General features: G+C 48.2%; 1 protein-coding gene and 1 long non-coding RNA gene across 2 annotated transcripts in view; one reads left to right on the top strand and one right to left on the bottom strand.

Moving 5' to 3' along the window:
• Positions 1 to 5,161: 5,161 nt before the first annotated feature.
• Positions 5,162 to 13,281, bottom strand: LOC131487926 (uncharacterized). Its single transcript, XR_009250010.1, has 2 exons — positions 11,932 to 13,281; positions 5,162 to 5,719 (listed from the first exon to the last, which is right to left on the bottom strand). It is a non-coding gene; the product is annotated as an uncharacterized LOC131487926 (long non-coding RNA).
• A 325-nt stretch (positions 13,282 to 13,606) lies between these two features.
• The window catches only part of OSBP (oxysterol binding protein), a 36,487-nt gene continuing 30,347 nt past the window's right edge, over positions 13,607 to 19,746 (top strand). The window contains exons 1-2 of the mRNA XM_058689102.1: positions 13,607 to 14,018; positions 18,923 to 19,131. Of these exons, the coding sequence (XP_058545085.1) occupies positions 13,654 to 14,018; positions 18,923 to 19,131 (574 nt within the window). The 5' untranslated portion in view covers positions 13,607 to 13,653. The remainder of the gene's footprint in view (positions 14,019 to 18,922; positions 19,132 to 19,746) is intronic.

The following is a 19,746-nucleotide window of genomic DNA, read 5'->3' as shown; positions in this document are numbered from 1 at the left end:
GTCTTCCCGGGCAAATGATTTTTCTCTTTGTCTCTATGCTTCTGCGCTTAGCTGCCTGGTTCGGCAATAACTAGAAACCTTTCGTTTGGGGGGGAAGACCTCAGCAAACAAGAAAGACATTTAAAAGGATAACAATTTTAAAGGATAAAGAGGGAGATCTTTAACTTTGTTGGGCACCTACTTGCATGAAAATGTTTCCTGACCAGACAAGACAGGCTCCTCGAGGGGAACGAGCTTGCCTGAGCCGATGTCGCCTGTGTGCCGCGGAGCAGGGGACTCGGGATGTTCTGGCTGCCGGGACCGACTAAGGCTGTCTTCCCAGGAGCACCTCCTCTCCCGTCTTACAAAGAGAACGTTGAGGCCTCATCTGATGGTGCTGCGGTGTTACAGGCTGGGCACCCTCGCGTTCCAGAAGACAACCCAGAATGTGGGAAGGGAGGCTTGAGGGAGCTTGTGGCCCACGTGCCCGCAGCTGAAGCCCCCAGGTGGCAGGGACTTGCCTCCGAGCCCCTGCAGTTAGTGGAAAAGCCAAGAAAGGAGCTCAGGCTTGTATGTTGCCTGTTCCTCTCCAGATTACAGTCCCCAGTCAGAGATGTGGGCTCTTCTCCAGAAAAGACATTGCATTTCTTGGGAGAAAGACTGAGTTTAAGAAATGTGCTCCTACTTTATGAATGGAACAATAGCTTACAGTAACTCCTGACTTTTAAGTCATAGTGTATGTGAGAGAGATTGTTCTAGGTGCTTAGAAAGTCATTTTTAAGACTCAAGAGTAACCAGTAAAAGCAGGTCTTAACCTCCGTGTTAATGTAAGTCAACAATAATCAGATTACATGATGCACTGAAATAATTTACGACAATGGGGCACAGAGGTAACAGCTGACATCGTTGCATGTAATCCTGTAAGGAAAAGAAGACCCTGGGAGCACCTGGGTGACTCAGTCGATTGAGCGATGGACCTTAACTCAGGTCATGATCTTGCGGTTGGTGAGTTCGAGCCCCACACCCGGCTTGCTGCTGTCAGCCTGTCAGCACAGAGCCCACTTCAGATCTTCTGTTTCCCCCTCTCTGTCCTTCCCCTGCTTGCACTCTCTCAAAAGTAAACAAAACATGTTAAGTAATAGATCACACACTTGTGAACAGTAATTTTTACAAAAGAAGGGGCGCGTGGGTGGCCCAGTCAGTTAAGCGTCTGACTTCGGCTCAGGTCATGATCTCATGGTTCATGAGTTCAAGGCCCGCAGTCGGGCTCTGTGCAGACAGCTCAGAGCCTGGAGCCTGCTTCTGATTCCCTGCCTCCCTCTCTCTCTGCCCCTCCCCCACCCATGCTCTGTCTCTGTCTGAAAAATAAAAATTTTAAAAATAATTTTTACAAAAGAAAATGCAAGTAATATTAAGTTCACTTCCACTTGTCATAGATAACAAAATACTTTTTTACCTATCAAGGTAGCAAAATCTTTAAAAATAATGCTAGTGAGAATTTGAGGCAGCCACCCATACTGGTAGGCTAAACTACATTTCTAGAAATGCTTTGGCAATGTGAAGAGCTTCAGAAGTATTCATAGCCTCTGACTAATTCACTGGGCTCTAGAAATCTAAGGAAAGATTCCAAAGGAATGATACTAACGCATTATTTATAATAAAAAAATTAGAAATAACCTAAACATCCAGTCTCACAATGATGGTTAGGTCAATAATCATCCATGTGTCGTGGACAATTAGAAAAGCAGAATATTTAATCACGGAAAGATATGGGAAAACAAAATATATATGCTTTGAACGCAATTTTTGATTCATTTTTTTATTGTTATTTTTGAGAGAGAGCATGAGCGGGGAAGGGCAGAGAGAGAGGGGGACAGAGGATCTCCAGCAGACTCTGCACTGACAGCATTGAGCCTGATGTGGGGCTTGAACTCATGAACTGTGAGATCATCACCTGAGCTGAAGTCGGACACTCAACCAATTGAGCCACCCTAGTAGCTCTTTTTTTTTTTTTTTTTTTTTTTAATATTTACTTTTGAGAGAGACAGCATGTTAGTGGGGGAGGGGCAGAGAGAGACGGAAACACAGAATCTGAAGCAGGTTCCAGACTCTGAGCTGTCAGCATACAGCCTGATGCAGGGCTTGAACTCGCAAGCCACGAGATCATGACCTGAGCTGAAGTCAGACATTTAACTGACTGAGCCACCCAGACGCCACCTGCTGCCCCCCACCCCAGTTCTCTTTTTGTTTGTTTGTTTACCTTTTGAGAGAGAGACAGAGTGTGAGCAGGGAGGGCCAGAGAGGGAGGGAGACACAGAATCCGAAGCAGGCTCCAGGCTCTGAGCTGTCAGCACAGAGCCTGACGCAGGGCTCGAACCCATGAACCGTAAGATCATGACCTGAGCCGAAGTCAGACACTCAACCAATTGAGCCACCCAGGCTTAACTGACTGAGCCACACAGGTGCCCCTCCCCAGTTCTTTTTATTATTTTTTATTTTTTATTTTTTCAATATATGAAATTTATTGTCAAATTGGTTTCCATACAACACCCAGTGCTCATCCCAAAACCCAGTTCTTTTTTTTAAAGATTTTTTTTATTATTTCAGAGAGACCATGCAAGCAGGGGAAGGGCAGAGGGAGAGAGAGTGAGAATCTTTTTTTTTTTTTATTTTTAAATTTTTTTTTCAACGTTTTTTATTTATTTTTGGGACAGAGAGAGACAGAGCATGAACGGGGGAGGGGCAGAGAGAGAGGGAGACACAGAATCAGAAACAGGCTCCAGGCTCCGAGCCATCAGCCCAGAGCCTGACGCGGGGCTCGAACTCACAGACCGCGAGATCGTGACCTGGCTGAAGTCGGACGCCTAACCGACTGCGCCACCCAGGCGCCCCAGTGTCTTCTAAGTTTTTAAAAATTTAAAACAATTACCCTGGACCCTTTTTATTGACATCCATTTCCTTAATCTTTATGTCTTCTATAAAACCTGTTGTGTTGCAGAATGCCTCACATTCCTGATTGATCTGATGGTCTCCTTGGGGGTGTTGTTGAACTTGCTCCCTCAGCCTCTATAAATTGAAGGTTAGACGTAAGGGCTCGATTGCATTCAGGAGTTTTCAACATGTATGGCAAGAAAACTTCATTAAGGGATGCTGGTCTGCTTCATGCCTCAGCACACCAGGAACCTCATAAAAACACATTTTGTCCCAGGATGAATGATGCTAAGTCAGAGAACTGGGTGAAGGTGGGAACAGCCAAATTTACAGAATGTAATTCTCCTTTGTGATTGGCAAGTAATTTGAGGGACGTGCCTGGCCACCCAGCTCACATTTTCGTAGCTGTTTAATTTAGCAAACATGTTCAAGTGCATTTCATCACCACAGCATCCCGGTAAGGTTTTATCCCTGTTTAACAGAAATACAAATGGAGGCTGGGAGTGCTTACCGGACTTTTCCAAAGTCACAGAGCCAATAAGTAGCAGAGGCAGGACTCAGCATAAAGGAGTTCACTTTAATTCAGTTTTTAAAAAACCACAGCCTACATCTAATTGCAGATTGTTTCAAAGTGTGTCCTTTCTCCAGAATTCAATAAATATTTCTCTCCTTTATGTATCACATTTTCTTCTTATTTTTAATATTTAGTCTTGGGGAGAGCACAAGTGGGAGAGGGGCGAGAGAGGGAGACACAGAGGGTTTGAAGTGGGCTGTGTGCTGACAGGCTGACAGCAGTGAGCCCGATGTGGGTCTCGAAGTCACAAACCACGAGATCAAGACCTGAGCCAAAGCACGCTCAGTCAACCGATTGAGCTACCCAGGTGCCCCTATATCAACATTTTCTTTAAAAAAAAAGGAAAAGAAAAAGTGTTTCTCTTTACTTTCTTGATACCAGAGAGGCTGTGCCAAGCAAAAGCAATTTGTTTTACACTGTCCTAACAGCTGTTTCTATTGTGGGTTTAAAATTAGCAAAATGCGGGGTGCCTGGGTGGCTCAGTCGGTTGAGCGGCTGACTTCGGCTGGGGTCACGATCTCACAGTCCGTGATTCGAGCCCCACATAGGGCTCTGTGCTGACCGCTCAGAGCCTGGAGCCTGTTTCAGATTCTGTGTCTCCCTCTCTCTCTGACCCTCCCCTGTTCATGTTCTCTCTCTGTCTCAAAGATAAATAAACGTTAAAAAAAAAATTAAAATTAGCAAAATGTGGGGCACCTGGGTGGCTCAGTCCGTTGAGCGGTCAACATTGGCTCAGGTCATGATCTCACGATCCCTGAGTTCGAGCCCCACGTCGGGCTCTATCCTGACAGCTCAGAGCCTGGAGCCTGTTTCAGATTCTGTGTCTCCCTCTCTCTGCCCCTCCCCTGTTCATGCTCTGTCTCTCTCTGTCTCAAAAATAAATAAATGTTAAAAAACAAATTTTTAAATAAAAATAAAAAAAATAAAATTAGCAAAATGTAACAGGTGCAGGATTCCCCAAAGCTCCCTTTGTAACAACAGTTCACAACATCCAATTTTTACATTTTTAAAAAATGTTTGTTATTTACTTTTGAGAGAGAGAGTGTGTGAGAGGTGCAGGGAAAGAGGGAGACACAGAATCCGAAGCAGGCTCCAGGCTGAGCTGTCAACACAGACCCCCAACCCCGGGCTCAAACTTGTGAACTGTGAGATCATGACTTGAGCTGAAGTCAGATGCTTCACTGACTGAGCCACGCAGGCGCCCCTAATTTTTTTTTTTTAAGTAGGCTCCACCTCCAACATGGGGCTTGAACGCATGACCCTGAGATCAAGTAAATCTGAGCTGAGATCAAGAGTCGGACGCTCAATTGACTGAGCCATCCAGGCAGCCCCGAGACATCTAAATGTTACATGAGTTACTCAATCTGTGACTTTCAGAAATAGGGACACCCACCGGTAGGAGGAACACACACAGTCAGGTCCTCTCAAGTCTATTTGTCTCCCCACAACGTCAGCAACTCATGGGACGGAAGTAGGAGTGTTGCCGGGTGAACTAGGGAGACCCTGGGCCCTGAGGCCTCTGCCCAGCCCATCCCAAGGATGTCCCTGGAGGCTCTTGGTCCCGTTATAAGAAAGAATACAAGGACGGACCAGACACAGTGGATAAGAGCACAAGCAGGAAAGTGTATCACAATGACACTGTGCTCTGGGCTCCAGGGAGAGCTGCACACTGTGGGGTTTGGGTGTCTACCTTTTATTGAGCAGCTGTTAACTTAGGGGGTGGAATATTACTTGAGGTGGGGATTTCTTGGAAGCAGGATTTCATACCTTTTCTTCCTTATTTGGTGAGGGCTTTCCAGCCTTCTTTGTCAGCCGGCTTGGTTTGATCTGGTTTCTTGTGGCTTTGTTTTGGGCCAGGACCCACCTCTGACCTGCTTATAACGGAGCTGGCCACAACTTCCCCTTTTTTGGTCTCCAGGTATCCTGTTAGAAACTAACTAGCTGCCTACTCTAACATTCCCCTCCCCCACCATGGACTCTGGGCCCTTAAAATCTTTTCAGGGAAAATGGGCGATGGTACATCTTCTGTAAATACTTCATGCTGGTGTGGGATGTTGACTCTGCCTGAGGGCTCCGGAAGTCCTTGCTATCTGAATTTTAGGAAACCTGATGGGCAGTGGGGAGTAAAAGGAAGTCGCAGGCTTGGTCCAGAGGGTGTTGGTAGGTTTCATCTTCAAGGCAGATAGATTGGAATCCCTGGTGCAACCATCACTTATAAATGAAGTTGTTGGGAGTCTGGAAAAGACAAATTAAAAAAAAATTTTTTTTAAGTTTATTTCTTTTGAGAGGAGAGAGAGAGCAAGCAGGTGAAGGGCGGAGGGAGAGTGAGAGAGAATCCCAAGCAGGCTCCTCAGTGTTCAGCGCAGGGCCTGACATGGGGCTCAGACTCACGATGTGAGATCATGACCTGAGCCGAAATCAAGAGTCAGACGCTCAACAACTGAGCCACCCAGGCACCCCTGGGAGATAAATATTTGACAAGAAAATTAAACAAACAAGGTCCAAAAAAGCAAAAGTAACAATATAGCCACTAGTGGCCCTAAAAAGGGCAAGAACCAGGTTACGGATGGAAGGGTCTCGTGTACAGCATCCCAAATATTATTAGCTATCAGCCCTTTTGCCCATTTGGTGTAGCCGTGTGGCTGGATCATAGAATTTTGGGATGTTTTCCTCCACCGGTCCAGTGGTGTTGATGTAGGTACAACATGCTCTGTTAATGACAGCACACACCCCACCTTAAAGCCAGCCAGAACCACATTGGCCAAAGATGGAAAGGACTTTGGAGAGATTGGAGAAATACAATGAGGTGGGAAAGCTAGTTTATCCAATGCTCCCATCAGATTTCTCCAACATGCAAATTTGATATGCAAATCCCCCCCACCCCCACCCTTACCCCCACCCCCCCAAAGAGCTAATGCACCAATGGTATCTACTCTTCCAGCCAGTATAAAGCCTATTGTCCTTCCAGTTCTGGTTGTGGGAGTGGGCAGAATTATATACATGGACTCCTGGGGGAGCCACATATCCTGGGGTACAACTGCCTGATGTTTGAGGTTATCAATGCATTGAAATCCTTGGGCCAATACAAGCTGGGTAAAGACTGGTCCCTGTAGGTTGGGAGAAGGACGTACACAGATAAGGAGACAGTTGGGAGGAGCACAAAAGTTTGTGGGGTAATTTACTATTCCTATCTCCTGGAGCTGTTGGGCCCACCTGCAAGAGTTACTGTGTGTGCAGCTGGGGAATAGAGATTTCCCCATGGCTCCGTATCCTAGGTAACTGGAAAGTAATGGTTGTGAAGGGAAAAATTAAACAGTAATGCTGAGTGGTGTCCAGCTAGGCCATGATCCAAAACATGGGTTTATTGGGTTTTTACTTGAAAGGGTGAGATTAGCACACCAACCCAGTGGGTGGCATTATAATCTGTGTCATTTAGATTTCCTAAGCAGGCATGCCTCATTCCATGCTTGGAGCCTTGAACTGAGACACTGGAAAACTGTCTGCTGGTCCGAGGGTCGTTGGCAAAGTTGTACAGACTGCCCCCAGAGGTGATGCTATTTGGCAGCTGACCCATCTTCTGGATCTGTTTTTATGGGTTGAATTATTGGGAGTTATCTGGAAGCATGGACTTGGAGCTTAGGAATAATTGGGGTCCAAATCCCTGAAATGGGTGGTGGGAGTGGATAGGTCAACACAGGTCCCATTAGGGCAGATGAAAATCCCTTCTTGGGAAGGGGAACGTGGTCCAGTGTAGTTTTTCTGATGGAGAATTGTATTAGGAGAATGAGTGGGATAAAATAGGGAGTAAGAAAGGTCCTTCTGAGAACATAAATGACAAATCTAGCAATTGGAAAAGTTATTTCCCTGGGAGGTTATGTTGGAACCATTCTGTGGACCTGCATGGGTTAGAACAGTAATGAGAATGAGGAAAAAAAAAACCAAACCAAAAACAAGACTTTTGGGGCCATATCGGAGGGTTAGACCCAACAGAAAGATGTCATTGTTTTGTTTACTTTTGCTTTGTTTGAAGGGAGGTGGTTTAAACGTAGCAAGAAAAGCAACTCAGAGGTCCAAGTAGACAAAGGTTTGCAAAGAGGAGAAGCAGTATAAGGAAAATCCAGTCAATACCTAACATTATAAAGCAAATATTCATAGTAAGATGTCAATCACTTATCTTCTTGGAGATGTAGCGTAGATCTTCCACTGGCTCACAGGAATAGGATGGAATGTCTTCAGTCTTTGTGGGTAGTCTAGAGCCACTAATTTTATTCTCGACAAATGAATCCACCTAGCTATACCTTAGAGCTTAGCTGCTGTTGGGGTGCTGAGAAGAACCTGGAAGGGTCACTACCATTCAGGGTCTAATTGAGCCGAATGTAAATCCTCCTTCCAGGTCTTTAATAAAACCATGTCCCCTGGCTTGATCTGGGTAGGGACAGGTTCTTTCTTGGGTTGGGCACAAGTAAAGATGATCTACTGGACCGGTCCTAACTGATTAAATGTCTTATAAATTCGTGAGTTTCTGAATCAAGTAGCAGATCTGCTGTTAAGAAAGGAATTTCAAAGGGGCTGAGTTGGAGGTTCCTTTTTGGGGCCATTCTCAATCTCAAGAGGGCTACGGGCAGGAGTTTTGTCCAGGATTCTAAGGTTTCCTGGAAAGATTTTTTGCCAAGATTTTTTAAAGGGTTTGATTAGCCAAGGATTGGGGTCTCCAGGCAGCATGGAGGTGGTCATGAACTCCCAAGGCAGAAGATACTTGTTGAGTCACTCTTGCAGTAAAGAATGGGCTGTTATCACTCCACAGAGACTTTGGGAGCCCAAAGTGTGGGATGATTTCCCTTGGTAGAGCTTTCATTATTACCTCTTGAGCTTTTTCTGTTCTACCAGGATGAACATCTACCCAACCAGTGAAGGTGTTCACAAAGACCAAGAGGTATTTATATCCCTGATGGGGGCATCTGAGTGTGGTCTATCTGCTAATCTTCTCCAGGGTATGTGCCTTGTCTTTGGATGGTCTGGAGGAGTGGAGGTGGTCTAAGCCCTCCCCCAGAGATGTTCTTGTGACCTAGGTTACAGGTCCTGGTAACTTCCTTGATCACCCATGACAGGCTAATTCCTGAAAAGACTCTATTAACTAAGGAGGTTAATGTGTCTCTTCCCACATGAGAGGAGTCACGTAGTCCCTTGATGATTTTCCATTGGAATGCCTGGGGAAGCATCACCTTTTTGTCTTGTGTCCGCCATCCCTCCAGATGTAGTTGGTGGTCTTTCTGCTGAGCCCAGTTTATTTCCCTCTTTGTATATTGGGGCCTTTGTGGGAGGATTGGCCCATGAAGGAGTAAAGCTACCTCTACTGGGAGTTTGGGGCCCTAAAACCATCTTTTGGAGCTTGTTACATGTATTTGGGGCTGCCTGGCTTATAAAATGAATTCCCAGCACCAACTGTCCCTCTAGGGTATCCAGATCTACATGGGTGGTTCTGTGGCCCTTCTACCAGACAGGACTGAAAAAGAGCAGGATTTTCATCAGGTCCTTGGGTGGTCTCCCTCACCTTATCATGGTTTACTAGCTTGATGATACATCTCTTCATGCCTTCCAGGAGGCACAGTACCATGTGGTCTCTGAAGGCTAGTCCCTGCTACCTGGGCTGATAATTCTGATAAGGGTCTATCTGAAGGACAGCTGTCATTCTAATGGGACATCTGTTAGGCTAGGTAGCATGAAGGACATCTGCCCAGATGTAGAATCGCTCCTCTGTACTGCAGCAATGAGAGAGAATGACCAGAAGGTCCTTCCAGGTTAGATCAAAAGACTAGAGTCAGGCTCCGGAATTCCTCAGTAAATTTGCTAGGAACCTCAGAAAACTGGCCTAAGCACTCATGGCACTGCCTGAGATCAGACATCAAAAAGGGAACATAGAAGGGCACCAGGGTGGCTCGGTCGGTTAAGCATCTGACTCTTGATACTGGCTCAGGTTGTGATCTCCCGGTCATGAGATCAAGCCCACATCAGGCTTCATGCTCAGTGGAGCCTGCTTGGGATTCTCTGTCTGCCCCTTCCTGGCTTGCTCGCATGCGTGCACTCTCTCTCTCTCTCTCTCTCTCTGTCTCAAAATAAATAAACTTTAACAAAATAAACGGGGTGGGGAGCACCTGGTGGCTCAGTTGGTTAAGCGTCGGACTTCTGCTCAGGCCATGATCTCAGGGTTTGTGAGTTCTAGCCCCACATTGGGCTCTCTGCTGTCAACACAGAGGCTGCCTTGGATCCTGTCTCCCTCTCTCTCTGCCCCTCTCCCACTCAAGCATGCACTCTCCCTCTCAAAAATAAACATTAAAACCAAACAAAAAGAGGAACATACACTCTTGTGGTCCCCTAAGGTCCACCTGCCATCTCCTGGAGGGGGCAAAGAAGCTCTTTCTTTTGGCCTGAGTCTGGTAATGGAGGGTAGATGGATTGATAGGGTGGGAGATTAGTTGCTTAGGCTGAGGAGCCAATGGCTGTTGGGGTGTTAATCTGGTCTTGGGTTGTTTCGAGGGGGAGTTACTGAGGGGAGCTACTGCAGGGAAAATTTCTTTCTTGGGGCCAAACATGTAAATGACCCCTTCCCACTGTGCATGTTTTACATTTCTCAGGGTCATCCCTGAGGGCCGTAAAGGCCTGGATGTAAGGGATCCCTACCCACTCTTCTTGTCTCTTACTGGAGAGATCAAGTTGCAATATAGTTTTATAGTTAGGACTATCATTTTCTGACTAGATCTCTAGCTTATATGGAGGCCAAGGAATGTTACAAAAGAAAACGAGCATTTTCCTACTTAGGCTGGCTTTCTTTCTTTCTTTCTTTCTTTCTTTCTTTCTAATGTTTATTTTTGAGAAAGAAGAGAGACAAGAGTATGAGTTGGGGAGGGGCAGAGAGAGAGGAAGACACAGAATCCCAAGCAGGCTCCACACTGTGGCACAGAGCCCCATGCAGGGCTCAATCCAAGAATCTCAGCTGAAATTCAGAGCAGGATGCTGGACACTTAACTGCTGAGCCACCCAGGTGCCCCTATTTAGGCTTTCTAATGGGAACTGATCCCAGTGTCTCAAAATATGTCCCAGAAGAAAGTCTTTGGGTATGGAAGTGGAATCTCCCATTGTCTTCAGGGAGAGAATTGACTTCTGTTAACTAGAAAAGGAACAACTAAACCAGGCCTCCCACTACTAGAAGCCTGGAGTACTATTTCCCTGAGGAAAGTTAGCTCTCTCTCTGTGGAACCTAATAGGATCTCAATTGGGAACTCTTCTAGAGAGTTCCAAAGGCGAGTGGACTGTGGGCATCCCCAGCCTGCTGTCCATTCACCCGGTCATCATGGCTGTGGCCAGCATGCCATGTGATGACCCAACAACAGCCCTGGTGTCCCAGGGCGCACGACGTCTCTTCCTGGCATCTGCCATCCGGAGAGTGACAGCCTTCCGGATGACCCTAAATGAAATGATGCCTGATAATTAACCCTGATGTCCCAGGATGGATCCCTTGGAGCCGAGATCATCATGATTTCAAGATCACTGAATATCCCACTCTCCTTCTGTTGATAGGCCTCTTAACAGTTGGTGGCAAACAACAGCCACCAGAGACAGGGGTCCCTTTGAGTGTCTAAATATTTCTTGCCTGACCTGTTGAAGTCTCCTACTTGGTGGTTAGCTCTGGGGAAGCTAACCTCTATTTTCCAGTTCTCTTTGCATCCCTGAATTATTTGGGTGGAGCCACATTTAATTAAGTGGTGGATAAGGCCTACCCACAGATCCACAGGGAGAGCTCTCTATAAGTGGGGTCCCTTGCCAGGGAGCAAAAGGGTTTATAGCTTATTTTACAGTGATCTTTGCAGTCTGAGTTGGCAATCACGCAGCACCTGTGCAATGGGTGACAGAATATCTCCCAGGTCCCTGTGCCCCGCCACCAAAAGAGAGTGCCTATGTAGGTATAAGAGGAAGCGGCTGAAGCCACACAAGGAGGGGTCAGAGTGTCCCTGACCAAGAAGCAGATTCCCGCAGAGACAGCCTGGGAATATCAGTCACCTAGGGACCAGTGCAGAGCATCACTGGTGTCGCTTCCACGAGGGGCCATGAAGCACTCTCTTACATGTCTGGGAGCACTAAGGAACAGTCCTATGTGTGCATACCCAGAGGAGCCAAAGTTTTAATTACCAGTGAGATGGAAAGCCCTATGGGATTGCTGCGCGTCCTGAGAAATAATCTCGGACACTTCCATACAACTTTTAGTCACTCAAGAGTGCCTTTCGGCTGGAAGGAGCAAGTGTCCCTTTATTCTTCGGAGCTGAACATTAGTTTCTCATAAATGCTACCAGACCATCCGGTTCCCAGGTAGATCAGAAAGAGAGAGAGAGAACAAAGGAATGGCGACTTGACTAAGCAACACTCCAGCCCGAGTGGCGAAAGTTGAGACTCACTGATGAAGAGGGTCCCTCAACACGCAGGTTACCTCCTTCTGACTGGTTCCCCAAAAAGATGTTGCCAGGTGGACTGGCGAGACCCGTTCGTCCCCTGAGGCCTCCACCCAGTGCATTCCAAGGATGTCCCTGGAGGCTCTGGGTCTCATCGCGAGAAAGAATTCAAGGACAGACCAGACATAGTGGAGGAGCAGTTGCAAGCAGGAAAGTTTATTAAAGTGAAAGTATGCTCTGGAGAGGTGAGAGCGGGCCGGCTCCAGGGAGAACTGCACACTGGGGGTTTGGATGTCTACTTTCTGTCGACAGCTGTTAACTAGGGGGTGGGATATTTATTACCCGAGGCGGGGATGTGTTGAAAGCAGCGTTTGGCGCCTTTCCTTCCTTATTTGGTCAGGGGTTTCCAGCCTTCTTTGTCAGACACTTTGGGCCAGTCCAGTTTGATCCGGCTTCCTGTGGCTTTGCTGCCAGGACGGGCCTCTGACTTTCTTGTAGCTGCGCTGTCCACGACTTCCCCTTTCCTGGCCTCCAGGTATCCTGTTAAAAGCTAACTAGCTTCCTACTCTAACCAGAGCACAGGACAATCTAGAATCACGAGATAAGGGGTGTGGTGCGATGATGAACAAACCAGGGAAGGGACTTAGGAGGATCTTGGATCCAGGAAGGAACTGGGGAAGCTATTACTGGACTCCCCAGGAATCCCGGTCTCCAGCTCAGATCCAGCTGCTAGCAGGAGGCCCTCCAAGGTAGCTTCTCGGGCAGTGGCTAACTGCTGAGAGTCACTCTTCCCAGCGGGAAACTACGATGGTCTTAACTCTGGAAGAGGGAATGCAACACTGCACCTAAGTGGGAAAACAACAACAACAACAACAAAAAAACGCGTTTGGGGAAGAGAACTCGCTCTTCGCCCACTCCGAAAAGCTAGAAGCAGACGAACACGCCTCCAAGCTCTTTCCCGGATTTTAGTGGTTGCCTCCAGCCAGCCCCTCTCTCAGTACGTCTCTGTTATTGGTCAGCATTGCCAAGCATCAGCAATCACAGACAATATCCGGAACCAATCGTCTCCAATCCTCACCCCGTCTCTCCGCCAACCTGTGAGTGACATACATGCGAACCAATGAGAAATGAAAGTGGGGATGAGAAACCGAGACTCCTTCCCCTTTTCCTCAGCTTGTTCAGCAAATGGTAGAAAAGGCTGAGCAGCTGATACCAACCACCAATCCGTAAGGATGGAACGGGGACGAAGAGAAGAGTGATGGGAGGGGGTGACGTGGCAGTGACGGGGACATATACTGAAATGAGTGGCGGAAACCCCGGCCAATCGGTGGTCGAATTGGCCGGGCACTCTGCATTCTCGGGTCCTCCCCGAGCGCCGGAGACTTCGGGAAAGCACCAATGAGCTTGAACATGAGTCTGATTGGCCTTCATTCGAACCAATCATCGGCGTGCCTGGAGGACGCGTCCCACCCCGGGCTCTCACTGGGCGGTGTGGGATGACAGGCCCGAGAGAAATGCCAATGTCCTAGGGGTCCTCCGCAAGTGACGCTCGGCGGCACCAATCGACTGCCTCCTTCCCGGCGGCCGAGCCCTCCTCCCGCGGCGGGCCTGGCGGGGCGGGGACGCTGCGCGGCCGCGGCTGATGCGCTAGCCGTGTGGGGCGCTCCGGGCGGCGACGGCGGCTCTCGTAGGCGGTTCCGGTCCTGTATCTCGGGGCGGCGGCGGCTCATGGCGGCGACGGAGCTGAGAGGGCTGGTGGGGCCGGGCCCGGCGGCCATTGCAGCTCCGGGCGGCGGCGGCACCGGTCCCCCCTCGGTGGGAGGCGGCGGCGGCGGCCGCGGAGACTCGGGGCCGGGCTCCGGGGCCGCGCTGGGCACGGTGGCCGCGGCGGCGGCGGGCGGCCCGGGCTCCGGCGCCGGGGGAGTGGCGGCTACGGGCCCGGCCCCTGCGCCGCCGGCGGGGGGCTCCGGCGGCTCGGGCGCCGGGGGTTCGGGCTCGGCTCGAGAGGGCTGGCTCTTCAAATGGACCAATTATATCAAAGGCTACCAGCGGCGGTGGTTCGTGCTGAGCAACGGGCTCCTGAGCTACTACAGGTAACTGCTTCCGGGGCGCCGTCCCCCACCGCAGCCCACAGTCCCCGCGCCGTCACCCTCTGGAGCCGGCCCCGCAGCCAAGGTCGCCCCAGGCCCCTTTTCGTCACCTGCGCGCACTGACAGCCCGCGACGCGAGCCCACCTGCACGAAAGTGAACGCCCCGGGGCTTCCCTCTCCACCTGGGTTACCCGCTCTTGGTGCAATACCTTCCCCTCCGTCCCTGGCCTTTCCAGTTGTTCGGAGAGCATCTACTCTTCCATTGTGTTTGCACCAGCACGGCGGTGCAATGATGAATTGTGCGAGGAAGGCGCTGTCGTAGGTGCTAAGGGGCACATGTAGGAGAGCAAAGCCCCGGCATGGTTCGCAAGGAACTTGCTGTGAAAGTCCCAAATCTTAGCTGTCTGTGCTGTTTTAGCTGTCTCCAGAATTCAAGGTTATTAGCAGCCTTTGATGTACCCGCCGTTGCTCTCTCCCCGTTCAGGCGCAAGGACACCCGGCACAGGGTGGCCTCCGTATCTCTCCCCTGTCTTTATGTCTCCCAGACTTGGCATATGCTTTCGCCTTCTGAACAGCCCATAACGGAGATGTGCATGCACTCCAGTGCTGCTTTTATTTACGCTGACCCCACCTCCCACCATGGGAATGATTTCAGTGGTCTCTCCCGTATTTCCGGGGTCTCTTTGGTTGGTTCGCTTTAAGTTTTATTAAAAGAAGAATCCATGTCTTTGGTACGATTACTTCTGTTCAACAGTGTTTGTTTTGGAATGTTTAATATATATTCGTGGCAGCTCACAAGCTTGCCATAACTGTAGCATGCTTTTGGCTACTCCGGTCACGCCAGATACAGAGGTTAAGATGCTGGATGTGGAGACAGGACATAAACATTTCCCGAGTACTGGACAGTTTGGATAGTTTCACTGACTCCCAACAATAACCCTGGGGATCAGGAGATATTCCCATCTTACTGATGAGGAAACTGAGACTTAGTCTGGGCAACTATTCCAAGGTCTTGAGGAGTCAGGATTTGAAACCGGTTGTCTTCACACCATCATAACCTAAAACCCAAGTTAGTGTTACTTGAATCAATCAAATAACAGATAATTGCTTGCCTATAGCAAGTAAGTTTCTAGATTTCTGTTGCTATATACAAAATGTGTATAGTTTCTAGATCACAGTACTTTATACAAAATGTACAAAAGTTTCCACTGTTACTATATACGAAATGTATATAGTTTCTAGATCACAGTACTTTATACAAAATGTATAAAAGTTTCTTTTAAGGGAGGGGCGCCTGGGTGGTTCAGTTGGTTGGGCGTCTGACCTGACTTTGGCTCATGATCAGGTCATGATCTCGCAGTTTGTGAGTTCGAGCCCTGCGTCGGGCTCCGCGCTGACAGCTCGGGGTCTGGAGCCAGCTTCGGATTCTGTGTCTCCTTCTCTCTCTGCCCCTCCCCTGCTCATGCTCTGTCTCTTTCTCTCAAAAATAAACATTAAAAAAAAATTTTTTTTTTTTTAAAGTTTCCTTTAAGGGAGACTTTGCTTAATATTTTTTTTTCAACTTTTTTTTTTTTTTTTTTTTTTTTTTTTTTGGGACAGAGAGAGACAGAGCATGAACGGGGGAGGGGCAGAGAGAGAGGGAGACACAGAATCGGAAACAGGCTCCAGGCTCCGAGCCATCAGCCCAGAGCCTGACGCGGGGCTCGAACTCACGGACCGCGAGATCGTGACCTGGCTGAAGTCGGACGCTTAACCGACTGCGCCACCCAGGCGCCCCTGACTTTGCTTAATATAATGGCACTTCTAATTGAAATCTTTTTTGTAAAAAAGTCCTATTTGAGACCCAAAATGCTGTTAAGAGCAGCTCACTGTATTTCTTTTCCTCTGCACGTAGTCACTCTGCTACCAGGAGAGGTAGGGTGAATGAATCTCTTCCTCAACCCCACCGTATCAGCACTTAGAGGATTTTGAGGGGAAATTGAAGGTGGGAGTTGGAGGTTGTTGAGGGTGAAAAATGCCTTAGCACATCCTCACTGTTCCTGCCACATTGTGAACAGTTGTGTGGGTCATTTGCATTATTATATTCAGAATTGATTTTAATTTTAACCCTCTCTCAGTTCTCATCCAGGATGATCAATTTAAGGTTTGATCACACATCTAAAGTTTTAATGTGTGTTCCAAAGTTTTTCTCCTGTTCAAGTTCCTGTTTTCCTGTTATACTGACCATCATCTTAAAGTTCGGTTGATCTGTATCCTAACTTGGCTTGTAAGTCACTATTAACACTGCTCATTTTCGTAAGTTGTGGATCAGCTGAGGACTTTACTGTGTGGTCTTTTTTTCTCCAAATTCTTATCAGATCATCTTTCCAGGCCATTTGAATCTTTGATCAGTACCAGTCTTAATACTGATCTTGGTTGGACATTAATAACTTCTCTGTTGCTATCTCTTCAAGTACTTGTAACCACCTTTAATTTCTGTCTTACAAGAGTTAGGGGCACCTGTCTGACTACAGATCAAACTGCTTCCAAAGCATACTGAACCACATATTGGGAAATATGCCATAGGCCTGTCTTTGCCAACTAAGATGGTTCCACCCACAAACCAACCAAGCAACAGGAACCAGGGTTATCAAATCTATGCACTACCTTCAAAATCACAGTGAAGTTCTTCCTCCCAACTATACTGGTAGTTTATTCTTCTTGACAGGGTTCTCTGTGTCCCCGTCTCCCTACAGTTATTTCGCTAAATTGTCATTTCTCCTGCTTTTCATGCCTCCAAAACCAGTCGTCTCTTCTATATGCCTTTTTCAAAATACTGCTTTCTTTTTAACTGAGACCATATACTTCCTAGACCCATCCTGTGATGAACTGTCCTCATAGGCTTTGACGGGCCACTTCCCTCTTTTTACCCATCCTTACATACACAGATACATGGATGTCCCATTACTTAAAGCCGTATGTAGAATCCCGGCTTTCCCAGACACATGGTGACAGGGCCATAGCATTAGTCTTCCTGACTAGCTTCCAGAGATTGAGTTACTATTTCTGCTGGCCTTAAAGGGAACTTTCTGGTCAGAAGGCACCACCTAATTAATACTGTGGCGCCTGAAGAACTTATCTTGCACTCTCAAAACCATGTCTTTCCAGCCTCTGCACTAATCATTTATAAACAGAGGTGTATCGGCCTGAACCCAAAAGCTCCTGAGTCAAGCCTGCCTTACTCCTAGGGTTCCTTGGTATTTCTGCAACTGCTACAGACTTTAGGTGATTTGAGAAACTTCTTTAGTTTATGAAGATGACCCAGGCAGAAGAGATTCCTAGGAAGTGGCTTGTGAAAAGTACCAGCACGTTGTGAGGAACGCAGTACAGGGTCCGAGCAGCACCTTTGGAGTAGAAAGCCAGGGTGAGCTGGCCTGTCAGCTGCGGGTCTGAAATTCAGCCTGCATTATTCATAATGTAACTGAAGCCTGGGGGCGGGGGAGGGGAGGGGAGGGGAGGTAAGGATAGAAAAAACAGGGATTCACATTACATTGTGGCAGGTGCAGGGGGTGAAAAATGGCCCAGTCCAGTGAGACCCCCCTGGCCATCCCCTACTGCTCATTTGTGCCTTTGAGGAAGAAAAACCAGTTTCATGTGACACACTGAACAATAGCAAATCTGTCTTCCTAAGCACAGTAAGCAGACTTTCTCAAACATACCAAGTCTTCGTTTCTGGAGATGGGGTGTGTGTCATTTCTGGCACGCAGGAGCTCTGGACCTGCCAGGTGTGTTGGGCCGCTTGGCTCCGGTGCAAAGGAAATGGCTCCGCTCTGCCCTGTGGCAGTTGGCCAAGGACTTTGACCTCTTTATGTTCCAAGTTGGTCAGGGAGAACTGTGGTCTCACCATGCAGGTCTCTGGGCAGAAGCAGCCGGGTGGGTGGAGGGGAAATTCACTCAGTCTGCAAGGTATACTGAGTCGTGCTAGTAGCTTGGTATTTTACATGAAGTAGCTCGTGGCCTGTTGTCACCAAGCAGTGATGTAAAGTTCAAAAGTTAGTCTATTAATAGAGCCGTCAGTCAGAGATGGGGAAAATTTTTACACCCAGTCCTCCGAGAACAGATTTGCTGAATCTTTCTTAGCTATTAATAGGATGGCTTAGGAGTTCCCGCCAAGCGAGGCCAGCGGACCTTTGGCGAGAACATATTCCGGAGAGAGTATACTACCTGGTGATTCTTTTAGGATTATTCTTTACCCCCACAGAAAGCTAGTCATTTCTCTTTCCTGTCATTTGAGCTGTGGTCGATATTTAATACCCTAAGCATCTCAGCATTCCTTACACTTACGCAATATAATTCTAAGCGTAGTGTGACAGTTCTCATTAGGGCTGAGTTACAGTTTGGGGGGGGGGTGCAGTATATGTAAAATGGAGCTATTCTTTAAGGCGGTGAGATTGTTACAAGAAATTTTGTTGCATGAGTTTATAAACCACTATTTTATAACTATACCCCGCTAAATAAAAAGGAATTCCTGCCTACAGAAGGGCACAAGGGAACTTGTTGGGGTGATGGACATGTTCTACAATTTGTGGAGGCGGCTACACAATTGTATACATTGGTCAAAACTCACTGCCTTACACACTTAGCATTGCCGGATTACCGTTGTATGTCGTGAATGCTCCCGCGAAGGCTATTTCCAAAAGGCTAAGGGAGAGAGCTCAGAACTCCGAAACAACACTTACTGGCCGTGAAAGGAGAGCCCTACTGACGGTTTCTGGAATTTGAGGGAGCCATCTGAGGGAAGGAGTAGAACTTGCTGTTGCCTAGGACTACCGTATTTTTGAAAAGGGTTATGAGAAGACAAGGAACGTGGTGAAGGATACTCCATCCGTCAGCTTTCTCCTTAGCGTGTCTTCATCTCATTATTGTAGGTCAAAGGCCGAAATGAGACACACCTGCCGTGGTACCATCAACCTCGCCACGGCCAACATCACCGTGGAGGACTCCTGTAACTTCATCATTTCCAACGGGGGTGCTCAGACCTACCACCTGAAGGCGAGCTCAGAAGTGGAGCGACAGCGCTGGGTGACAGCCCTGGAGCTGGCCAAGGCGAAGGCCGTGAAGATGCTGGCGGAATCGGGTAGGGAGCGAGGCACGCCGCGTCGGGGACGCGTCCTGTTTGCCCCTGCTAGGCACGAATCTTACCTTCTCCCTCGCTGTCGTTCAGTTATCAACCGTCCCCTAGTGTGTCCGGCTTCTCCTCGTCACGCGGTGTCTCTCCCTGCAGCGGTGGCTTGCAACGGCGGGGGGGGGGGGGGGGGGGCAGTGCTGCCCTGCAGGGGACACTAGGCAGTGTCTGGAGACATTTTTGTTGTCACAGCTGAGGCCTGGTGGTACTGCGGGCATCCAGTGAGTAGAGGCCAGGGATGCCGCTAAGCCTCCTGCAGTGCACAGGACAGCGCTCACAACAGAGATGGATCGGGGCCCGGATGCCAGTAGTGCCGAGGTTGAGAAACTATCCTGGAGGCGTGACAGGTGTCTTTTGGCTTTTAATGCCATTTGACCACCTTAACATTTTGAGAAATAATTATTTTATGGCTAGGGCAGTGTGAAGATGATTACAACTCACAATTTGGTTCTATCTTTACTTTTTTCTTTCTCCCCTGATAGTTTCTTACTTATTTTTTACAATTTTTTTTTTTTTTTTTTTTTTAAGTAGGCTCCATGCCCAGTGTGGGGCTTGAACTCACAACCC

Source organism: Neofelis nebulosa, chromosome 10 (genome assembly GCF_028018385.1).
Source record: "Neofelis nebulosa isolate mNeoNeb1 chromosome 10, mNeoNeb1.pri, whole genome shotgun sequence".
Lineage (NCBI taxonomy): Eukaryota > Metazoa > Chordata > Mammalia > Carnivora > Felidae > Neofelis > Neofelis nebulosa.
The sequence above is the reverse complement of the archived record's forward strand: the minus strand, read 5'-3'. Positions and strand labels throughout refer to the sequence as shown.